Source organism: Aphidius gifuensis, linkage group LG3 (genome assembly GCF_014905175.1).
Source record: "Aphidius gifuensis isolate YNYX2018 linkage group LG3, ASM1490517v1, whole genome shotgun sequence".
NCBI classification, from domain to species: Eukaryota; Metazoa; Arthropoda; class Insecta; order Hymenoptera; family Braconidae; genus Aphidius; species Aphidius gifuensis.
Genome location: NC_057790.1, coordinates 8,543,762 through 8,555,477, shown reverse-complemented (window position 1 = coordinate 8,555,477; position 11,716 = coordinate 8,543,762). Strand labels below are relative to the sequence as shown.

Sequence of the window (11,716 nt, the reverse complement as noted above, 5' to 3'; positions counted from 1 at the left end):
AAATTTTGTCAATTAAAATAATTTTTTTTTTTGATAAATTTTGAAAACATTTGGCAAAATTTGTCTAATTTTGATAAACTTTGCCAAATTTATTTTTAAATCGTTAATTTAGAAGCAACTATATGAATTTGATAATTTTTTAAAATTTATCTATAAACCGGAAGATATTGTCGAATTGTTACCACCTTTGCTACTGATGATATTAATCAATTAGTAGAAAATAGAAAATAATACATCGATGAATGTTTCTCGCATCCCTGGTGAAAATATTTCTCCGCGATTTCTCCTGAATTGCTCCGCATTTACTCCGAATTTGTCCGTGATTACTCCGAATTTCTTCCAAATTGACCCATGCGGAGAAATGAGTGGAGAAAGGTATCAAAATTTTTTTCCGAATTTTCTCCGAATCGATTTGGGCGGAGAAACGTTCGGAAATATTTTTCTGCGATAAGAGTACGCGGAGAAACGTGTGAAAAAAAAAAAATTATCACAGAGAAATTCTTCCGAAATCAACGACGAGGAGAAATTTTTCCACTTATTTTCCCACATTCATCAATTTGATGAAACGATCACGGGAGTTTTGTACACCAAGTACCTCAGGTATATCAACTTTTTTGAAAAAAAGTGTCTTCGAATTTTCATTTTTTTTTCAAAAAAAATAAACATCATTATGTTTTGCGTTATGTAACAATTAATAATTAGTCATTCTTTTTTTAAATAATTGAAAATTGAAAAAGTTGGAAAAAAATTGAACAAATGGTGGAGAAAGTTGGAGAAAGGGTGGAGAGATTCGTCCGCCATTTCTCCAACCGTGTGAAAAAATAATTTTACTGCTGAGAAATTTTTTCTAAAATTAACGAAGAGGAGAAATTTTTCTTTCGTTTCTCCGAATCAACTTGGGTAAGGGAACATTCGGAAATATTTCTCCGCGAAAAAAAACACGCGGAGAAACATGTGAAAAAAATAATTTTACCGCGGGGAAATTCTTCCGAAATCAACGACGAGGAGAAAATTTTTCCACTCATTTCTCCGCATGGGTCAATTTGGGAGAAATTCGGAGTAACCGCGGAGAAATTCGGAGTAATCACGGAGAAATTCGGAAAAATTCGGAGAAATATTTTCACCAGGGATGCAGACATGTAATGTTCTGTTGGTATATAAAGAAAATCATATATCCATCACTCATATGGTAATATTGAACAGATAGACAGATTTTTATAGATGATGTGTTAAACTTATGAAAATGATATATAACTGTCGGAAATTGCGTACATAATATAATTATGCAGACAACATAACTAGGTTTTTTTTTTTTTTTCAATTCAAATAATTTTAGCAAAATTAGTTTGTCCGTAATTATTGTAAATTGAGGAATCCCAATTTCGTCTCAAATTTTGACAAAATCTGACAAATAGTTTTTGTCAAAATTAATTTCACGTCTCGTCTCATCTCGTGGCACCACTAAAAATTTTGGTGCGATCAATAAAACTCAATTTCTAGTATATGTGTTTTTTCTCAAGACTTTTTCAACATTATTTCTGTAATTTAAAATTATAAAAACTCAACCGATTAACATAAGAAAACAACCATGGTATTCAGAATAAATAGACCTAACTGTGTATTTCAGAAAGTTCAGAACATTCTCATCATATTTCAAAATAATAAAGGTTTGCTGCATAACCTTCTTAATAAAATTGTTTTTGAACTCTTGGTATGACATATAATTAATTTGTTTTAGTTTTTCTATTATATTAGAAGTTTACATATTCTACCGAATCCCTCGAAACTGCATGTAAACGATTTCATATGTAACAATTGTCCCAGTGATCTAAAATCAATGTTATAAAAATGTAAAATGAACAGTTATTAAAATATATATTCACACTTACAGTCAATATAAATTTACGAGTCATCGGAAAAAACTTCATCGCTGTAAATGAAACTCTATCGATTGACAGTTTCTGTTGCATCCAAATAACCTTCAATTGATGGATATTAATATAAACAGCAATTATTATTATATCGATTGAATAAAAAATGTATGGAAATTTTGAATGCAGTATGATGCAAAGAATATCAACGAACCTCAATGATAAAAACCGATGGATGACAACAGGAAAATATTGATAATGCATGTCCACTTTCATCATCAATTTTGGCTGTGGACAACACAACTACCATTGTTCGAAAAACAATTGAAAAAAGTGCCCAACAATGGAATATTGGGATCTTTGCCTCACTTGTCAATATTCTAAAATGAACACCAATTATATTTCTGTGATAATTTTAAAAATATATAATTATTAATTTACAAATACCTTATTCCTTCTGATGTTTGTACGCAAATCATATATACATTCATGCAACATGATAATAATATTAGTGGTGAAACAATATCGTCTGCTTCTTTGACAAGTTCATTCATTATAGCATATTTTTCTTTTATTTTCCGCCAATTAATTCTTTCTATTAAACTGTTTGTGATCTTATAACTAACAATTTCATTGAGTTGTTTGTATCTTTCTGCAAGACCGATTGATACCTGAAAAATAAAAATTGAAACTATCAATGATTGAAATAAATATTGTATGGTATAGATAATATACAATAGTATAGTTCTGTGGATTTTTTGTACCATAATTATTAAAAGATCATAAAAAACCCAGGTAAATGTTGCGATGGTACGTAAAATGGAAACAATTATTCCCACCAAGAGTTGATAATCTATGATTTAAAAAAAAAATCAATCAGTAATACGTTCGAGAAACGTTGATCATACCACTCATCAATACACTATACACTCAACTGTTGGATATCCCTTTCAGGGATCCAAAAATTGCTGATAAAATATTTTCGCTGCATGAAATGAAATATTCTTTAGCTGAAGTTGTTCGAGATATTGGGTGTACATAACTGTAGATATGCTCGATTAAAGGGAGTAAAGACAAAATTAGTACAAATTTCTGGAGTTTAAGCCGTAGACGAAATTTTGTTTGATGAAAACTGAAAATAATAAAAATATATATAACACTTTTTCTATAAGTTAGGAAAATAATAGCTGAATGAAATTATTATATAGTTGATTGTCAATTCAAATCAATCATATATATCTCGAGTAAATTATTAGAGACACTACAAAACATTTGAAAATAACGTTGAAAAATATTTACTTGTCCAATTTCTCTTCAACTTGTTGCCAATTTATTTGCAATTTAATCCAACTTGGCAATTTACAAAATATTATCAGCTGCAAGAAAAAATTGTATCCAAAAAAAACGATACCAAACAACTTTTCAAACAAATTTTCTGAAAAAGTAAAAACAAAAATAAAGCACCTTATCTACAACTGACTGAAAATATTTTTTAAAAAGTTTGAATTGAATACGTTTTACCTTTGGTAAAATAAATAGCTTTGATTGTTCCAAACAGCAATAAAATAAAATAACAACCAACAAGTGTAATGATCATCAAAGAATAGCATGTAATAAATGATGTAAATTCGAAAACATATTCATCGGGTTTTGAATATTGAATACCATTTATTGGAAAATTTCCAAAAAATTGTGAAACACCAATAATTGGTTTAATAATATCGTGAAAACTCTCATCATTCTGAAATGAATATAATTTAAATAATAACTTCGTACAAATTTATTTAACTAAAATCCATATTTATACCTTTCGCGATTTTCTCTGTTGCTCACTGTTAATACCATTTGAAGAAAATAAAGGAATTAGTAGAGGCTGTTGGCCAACCCACGGCTGAACTCTATTATTCCGTAAATAATTATTCATATCTATATTAATTGAATAATTTTTGAAAAATAACTAACATGTTTACTTGGTGACTAACTGCATTTTCAAACACTTCCTATCAACTGAATATCATTCAATACACTTGAAAAATAATATATTAAATTACAAATTTATATGACTACTTATAAATTCTACAAGTGCGAAAACCAATTATTGTAAGTGGAATATTACTGTCTTTATCTACATACCAGAAAAAAATCGTTTTTAAATAATAAATACACGCTGGTGTAAAAACGCAAATAGATAATTTTTCACTTCTTGGGTTAATGTATATGTCAATATTCTGTAAAGATTAACAAGATAGTGAACGACAAATGAATTTATTTAAAAAATTTAAAATTAACTGATTTATGATCAATGTTTAACATATATACTTATGAAATATCGATAATGAATTCATTATATACGAAACAATTTAAAGAATTCTTGGGATACAATGATAATCGTACAAATGATCTAATTAATTATTCATTACCTGAACAGGACAGCTGTTTTATTGCCACTCTATATAATGATTGTAGTATTTTAACTTTTAACATTTTATAACTTTGAAATAATTTATCATTATTTTAAATTCATGAAATACCAATATTTATAAATCTTTGACTTTTATTTTATGAATATTTGTTACATAAATCATAAATTATATCAGATAAAACAACAACACACGAAATAAATAAGTAAATTATTTATTGATTTTTTGTAAAAACAGAAATTATTTCCAGTAAATTTATCAATGCAAATTATTTTTGAAAAGTTATCATTTTACTTTTTTATAAAAACTTGTTGAAAAGTATACTATAGTTTTTTTTTTTTTAATATTTTGTAATTTGAGGTTTCGGAGGGTCTGGGAGTTTACTGATTTGATATGTTGATGATGATACGACTATCGAGTACTTACATTCTTAGTTGAAAAGTCGTTTTTTTTTAAAGTGAAACTTCTCTTCGATCGTAGGTAAATTCAGTTCCGTGGTACCCCATGACAACCTGGTCCATTGTTTAATTCCGATGTTTGTATACCTTCGCATGTGTACCTGGTCACTGCATTTGGAACTGAATTTACGGCTTCCCATATATATATTAGTTTCAAAAAACAATTGATGGAAAAACTAAGCATCAAAGTTCACTCAGTGGGACCCAAGTATTGAAGCAAAATTTCCAAGGTGAAATACTTCATACCCTTTCGGCCAACTGTCCACCTTGTGACCTCCATGAGTTTATATTCTCCTGGTCTCTAGTCTTCTTGGTTTCATCATTTACCCACGTCAAATTTAAAAAAAAATATAATTATAATAGAAACGATTGTTACACTATCGTTTAGTAGATTTGACGTTTTTACACTTGACTAAAGACAAAAATATAAATAATAACGTAATTTTTAGAAGGGCTTAAAAAAATGTAAAACAAGTGTTTGATAAAATTTATATTGAAATTAACCCTCTATTGTATTTTTGATAGTCAAAAGTACAGTGAAAATTATTAGATAGTAACATCAATGTTAAATATAATTAAATATCTCAACATTAACAGAAATATCAATACAATTTTTGATAAATTCGATAACATGACATTGACTACAAACAATTAACCAACACTCATCATGTTTTTTTTTTTTTTGGTTTTTTCATCTATCAACATAATGTAATTTTCATCTATTTTTTTGAAAATATTCGGACAATATACTCATCAATTAATAATAATTTTAAATTTTTCAATATTGATCAAATTTTCATACAATAACACACATATTGATTAAATTTTTACAAATGCCAAGATACGTCGAAATTAAATTGTATTATTATATACTCCCTGAAAATTGATAATTAAACTTATTATTTTATATTTATTTTTAAAGTAAAATATGTTTATCAACTATTAAAATATAGAAAATATTTTAATATTGTTTAAAATTCAGTTACTATACATGTTATAAATAAAAAAAAAAAAATATAAACAAATAGTTTAAGAGTTTTTGAAAAAAAAATAATTATGCGTTTTTGTTTAGTATTATTTTGTAAATTTTTATTATCTTTCAATATTAATTTTTTGAATTTTCAATATTTAAAACCAGGGAGTTATCTATGGTAAAATTAAATTATTTATTTTTTTTATTTCAATTTAATACGCGTGGTTTGCTACGAATAATCCTGCATCACCAGCTGCACCACTGACACCACCAGCATATTTTCCAACAGAAGCATCACCGTTTGCCTGAAAAAAAAAATATAACAAAATGAATATCAGAAGAAAAAAAATAAATAAATCGGTATATTTGCCGATTGTAAATATTTGAAATAATAATAATAATAAATATAAAAAAAAAAAAATTTTTAAATAATAATAACAACATAAACTTATTGACATGCATTAATGATAAAAGTAAAAAATTAAGAAAAAGAATATTACTTACATTGTAAAAAATTGAAAAACAAAAATAAAGATAAAACAAAGCAAAGAAAGAGAGTACAGATATTTTTTTTTTAGTATTTGTGATCTTTGACATGTAATGAAACACTAGCAGCTTTACTGATAACACTTCCTGCCTTATATTTTCCTTGGCAGGCAAGAGCATTTGCCTAAAGAATTGCACAAGTATGAAAAAACAAAAGAATAAAAACATGCAAAAAATTAAATAAAATTAATAACAATGATAAAAATAAATAATTAATTAGTTACATGAAGAAAGAGAAAATAAAAAAATAAGTATAAGAGTATATTAAACAAAAATGAGATTAGTAAATAAAATATTACCTTGGCACGTTTGATAAGTTCGTCCTGTGCAGCAGCAACTTGATCAGCTTTACCACCCCATGCTTTAAGAACTGAAGCTTGTAAAGCACGTCCATAACTGAATGTAAGTGCCCATGGTTTTTTACCAGGGAATTTATTAATAGCATCAAGATTAACAGATGCTTCTTCTTCAGATTGTCCACCACTCAAGAATGTAATACCAGTAACTGCTGGTGGTACTGTACGTTGTAATGCAATAACAGTTGCTGATGCAATTTCTTGTGGTGTTGAACGTTTTGGACATTGTTGACCAGGTGTTACCATATTTGGTTTTAATAATGTACCCTCAAGATAAACATGATGATCATTTAATGCTTTATAAACAGCTGATAATACTTCTTCAGTAACTTGTTGACAACGAGCAAGATCATGATCACCATCAGGGAGAATTTCAGGCTCAACAATTGGTACAATTCTAGCACTTTGACATATTGATGCATAACGTGCAAGTACATTTGCATTTTCAATAATAGCAAGTTTACTTGGTAGTTTATCACCTTTTATTTTAAGTACACATCTCCATTTAGCAAAATGACAGCCGTCTTTTTTATATTGTATACAACGTGCTTGAAGATCATCAAGTCCTTGAGTTGTACATTCATCATCAGTACCAAAAAGTGGTACAATACCTTTGTCAACTTTGATACCTGGAATGATGTTACGTTCTTTCATTAATTCAACAAAGGGTGTACCATTTTCAGCTTTTTGATAGAGAGTCTCGTGGAATAAAATTACACCAGAAATTGATTGAGAAATAGCATCCTTAAAAAAAAATCATAAAAAATTAATATTAGCAATAATTATAAGTTTAGCATTGGAAAGAAAAAAAAATGAAACCTTACTTTGTTTGTGCTGAAGAGCAATTCTCTGTATGCCTTACGATTGGCTTCATTATTTTCAACACTAATTCCTTCAAGACGTTTGCCAATTGTCGCTGTTGATTCATCAGCAGCAAGAATACCCTTTCCTGGTGCAACAATTTGCTCAGCAATTTTTTTAAGCTCAGCCTTGAGCTCAGGATCGGCTTTCAAGTATTTTTCAGCTGGCATTTTTTTATCTGCAATATAAAATTATAAAAAATAATTAACTATTAAAAATATTGCTTGATAAATAATAATAGTTGATCCAGATAATTCTTATTTCAATAAAGTTAATTCTATCTAGCGAGTATATGTAATAACAAGTCTAGATTAACAAGAATAAATTTTAAAATACATGAGTATATACATTGACAAAGTATTTTTTTTTATTAAATAATTTGTTTTTTTTTTTCATTTGAAGTTATAAGGGGAAAACTTCTGGACACAAGAGAAAGTTTACAAGTCACGGATCTAAAAATAAGTCACATTTTTGTCAACTTTTATTTTAAATTTTCTTTAACAGACAGCTTCAATTAGAATTACATCATCATCAATAGTTATAAAATTTTCTAAACTTGTTACTCCAATATTTTTTTTAAATAAATAAATCATATAACCACGCCTATATCAAGGGGTTATCGAAAGTCGAATGATTATGGTATTAAAAAAATATATTAATTATGTTTTTATTATTGTAAACAATATTTTTTAATTATCAATATCGATTAATATTATTTTTCAATTTATTCTCTGAATAACAAAAATATTGTGAGTTTTTAAATAGGGAGTCTTAACGAAGATTAATTTTACTTCTTTTTCTTTATCAATATTTTTGTTTATAAAAATTATTAAAATTAATGCAACTTATTTTTTATTACATTGTGTTTTTGGTATTTTTAATTGTTTATTTTGGAAATATTTTACTGGTGTACAATTAAAAATCAATAAAAAATGCCTCGCGCATGCTCGTATTAAAAAATTGAATGATGAAATTATAAGGTCAAGTTTGAGTCTTGAACATTAGAACATGTATTTTTTTAAATAATTATTTATTTTATAATTCACACAAAAACAAAAATACTTTTAGTAAATAAAAAAAAAAAAAAATTCAAGGTTTAAAAAAAATAATAAATAAAGCAAATAATTCTAGAGATTTGACACGAGCAAATGGAGAATTTAACCAATTGACATTGAAATTAGTTGAATCACCTTGATGTTAAATATCTAATTAAAAGACTTGATAAATTGCCAGTGAATTTTTTTTCTCATGACCCAATGTCTCAACAATATTAAAAAAATAGAAAATAGTTACTACGTGGCAGTTGAATCTCGTGACATGAAAACTAAAAAGGGTCCCACACATACAATGTACTCAAATATTGTCTCGTCTATTGTCACCCTAGACACAAAATCTACAGGAAATATTATGTTTAATTTTCATCATCTTCATGCATGACGAACTGACACATTTCAATGCGCAATTATGTTACATAATTATTTGTTTAAAAAATTATTCACTACTTCAGTTTATAAACTTGCTTAAAGCCTATAAATAATATTTGAAATTTCTAAATTATTTATAAAAAAAAAAAAAAAAATGACATTGAGGTTATTGATTAGTAATATCGAAAAAAAAATCAATAAAACGCCTTAAAAAAATTTATTCAACATAAAAAAATCAATTTTTATATTGTAAAAAATGAATTTTGATTATAATTTTGTTTTTTTTGTTTCTCAAGATAATAGTAATTGGAGTATTTGATAATCCAGCACGTAACAATTTTTGTTAATGTCAGTCAAGGTCAAATAATCTTTCTAAATTTATAAAATTATTTTCAACTATTAAAATAGCCATTATCAATTTAATTTGTCTAACTAAATTTGTTTTTTTTATTTATCACTCTTAAATAATATATAAGTTATTTATTAATTTAAATGACTTACGTGATTTATTTAATTTGGTATTTCAAGAGAGTAACAACCGATCAGTTTGAGAGTAGCTGAACGACTGTCAGTTCAAAGTCTGAGCGTTTCTGATTCTGATGCGTCGGCGCTTTTTTCTCGTTTTCTTACTTCACTAGATGTGCTCAAATTGATATGATGAAAAATAATTTTATTGTTGCTCATATAGATGTACATGATCTTCAATTTATTTATAAAAATAAAAGTCAATTATTTTATGTTTGAATTTATCATCAAATATTCATCATCTTCAAAAGAAAATATATGGTTTATAAATTTTTTTTTTTGATAAATGAGATTTATTTTGTACCTTGATTTTTTTGGAGTAAATAATTTTTTGTAGAATATGTTAATTAATAACATTATCTGTAATAATATTGTTTTTTTTTTTTTTTCGGAGGCGTATGAGCACCTCTGGACTAGAGGTCGAGCAAGGGCACGACATTCAATCGTCCTTAGTTCATTGCTAAGGGTATTTTTGTTTCGAGCATTGTATCTAGAAAAATATTAAAATCAATAAATAAAAATATCTTTATAGATTACTGATATCCCCGATATCAGCTGAAAGTTATCAAGAAAAATTTATGTTAAAGATATTTTATAGATATATTTTTACTTAATAATTTGTTGTTGTTAAAATTTAATTTTTTAAATCTTCAATGTTCAATTTTCCCAATGAAGCATGTGAACATAATTCCAGATGTTTCATCATCCAGATGAAAAACTCGTCATCCAATGTTTTCTCATTATCATCAAATAATCCATATGATTTCATTTTTATAAATAAAAAATTATCAAAACAATAAGAAAAATTCCAGGAATAATTTTCTTGAATTTTACATATTGCATTAAAATTAATTAGATAATTTTTAATTGATAAATTATCAGTTTTAAATATAATTGATGGAACTGATAGAGGAATTGTTTGTCTTAATGTTTGAATTGTGTACTCAGCAATCATCTGTAATAATATAAATTAAAAAAACATAAAATTCAACAGACTGTAATTAATTTTGATAAACACACCTCGGGTTCAATATAAGCTGCATTTTTACTTCCAGGTTGTACCATTGATATTTTAATAATGATTCCATCAAGATAAACATGATAATCAATTAAAGATTTAATTAAATTTGATAAAATATCTCGATGGATATTTTGACAATGATTAATACTGTCATCATCATTTGATAATATTTCAAAATCAATTATTGGTAGCATTCGCGTACTCTGAACAATACTAGCATATCTAAAAAATATATATATTTTTTATTATAATTTTAAGTTAACTTTGTTATCATTTTATTTTTTTTACCTAGCCAAAACATTTGTATTTTCCATGACAGCAAGTCTACTTGGCCATAATGAATTTGATATCTTACAATAACATTTCCAACTTGTAAAATGATAATTATTTTTTTTTAATTCAATACATTTTTCTTGTAATCTATCAAGACCCTGTGTTGTTGTTTCATTATAGGTACCAAATAGTTCAACAGTTCCTTTATCAATGCAGACTCCAGCAACAATATTATTTTCATGAAATAAATCTACAATTTGTGACTCGTCTGATATGTCAACCAAAGCATCTGAATGACTCAAAATAATTCCAGAAATAAAACTACTTATTTTGGGATCTAACAAAAGTGTTTTTAGCCAATTTAATTGTGTTGTTTTGACGTCAGCTGTTTCTTGATTTTTTTGACCAGGTGGTACTTGATGGACATCAAGTATACCCTTGCCAGGAATTGAAAGTACTTGGGATATTTTTTTCAATTCAAGTGCAAGTGCTGGTTCAAGGGTACCATATCTTGCGACATTTTTTGTTACCTGTAATATATCATTTAATAAATATTTATATTGAATTTAATTATTGGTAAATCTGTGTATATATGTTTGTAATTATACCTGTATTATACATGTACATGAGTCATCCATTTTTGTTATTATTTTTTCGTTTTAAATAAAAATTTAATAATTTAAATAAACAGTTAATTTTTAATTATTATTCATGATATAAAGAATTTTAATGCCCTAAAATTTTGAGCTTAAAAATTATAAAAATTTTTAACCCGCCAAAATGTTGAATAAAACTAATAATAATAATAATAATAAGTATAACAACAAGATGGCAGATAATAATGGTGGTTCTAAACTCGCGTTGTAATTGGACGGCGCCATTTTGCAACGCCACGTTGCGATCCGTGGCGAGTTTTCAAACAACAACGAAATCAACGAAAATTGAAGACAGCAAAAAATAAATTAACAATTAAATAAACTTATTTAAA

General features: G+C 26.5%; 3 protein-coding genes across 4 annotated transcripts; all 3 read right to left on the bottom strand.

Moving 5' to 3' along the window:
- Positions 1-1,768: 1,768 nt before the first annotated feature.
- LOC122850844 (gustatory receptor for sugar taste 64f-like) lies at positions 1,769-2,929 on the bottom strand. The gene is made up of 5 exons (XM_044149905.1): positions 2,636-2,929; positions 2,319-2,542; positions 2,086-2,251; positions 1,890-1,979; positions 1,769-1,828 (listed from the first exon to the last, which is right to left on the bottom strand). The coding sequence occupies exons 1-5, from the start codon at positions 2,636-2,638 to the stop codon at positions 1,769-1,771; spliced, it is 543 nt and encodes a 180-aa protein (XP_044005840.1). The 5' UTR covers positions 2,639-2,929.
- Positions 2,930-5,249: 2,320 nt separating this feature from the next.
- LOC122851881 (fructose-bisphosphate aldolase-like) lies at positions 5,250-9,588 on the bottom strand. Of its 2 annotated transcripts, none has more exons than XM_044151379.1 (4): positions 9,411-9,588; positions 7,449-7,663; positions 6,568-7,368; positions 5,250-6,027 (listed from the first exon to the last, which is right to left on the bottom strand). In XM_044151379.1, the coding sequence occupies exons 2-4, from the start codon at positions 7,653-7,655 to the stop codon at positions 5,935-5,937; spliced, it is 1,101 nt and encodes a 366-aa protein (XP_044007314.1). In that variant the 5' UTR covers positions 7,656-7,663; positions 9,411-9,588; the 3' UTR covers positions 5,250-5,934. The 2 variants fall into 2 exon arrangements, with proteins under 2 accessions (XP_044007314.1, XP_044007313.1); XM_044151378.1 differs by lacking the exon at positions 5,250-6,027 and adding an exon at positions 6,227-6,392 and having other exon boundaries at positions 9,411-9,585.
- Positions 9,411-11,533, bottom strand: LOC122851882 (fructose-bisphosphate aldolase-like). The gene is made up of 5 exons (XM_044151380.1): positions 11,337-11,533; positions 10,744-11,258; positions 10,455-10,677; positions 10,045-10,389; positions 9,411-9,924 (listed from the first exon to the last, which is right to left on the bottom strand). Exons 1-4 carry the CDS (start codon positions 11,364-11,366, stop codon positions 10,069-10,071), a joined length of 1,089 nt encoding a protein of 362 aa, XP_044007315.1. The 5' UTR covers positions 11,367-11,533; the 3' UTR covers positions 9,411-9,924; positions 10,045-10,068.
- Between the last annotated feature and the right edge of the window lie 183 nt (positions 11,534-11,716).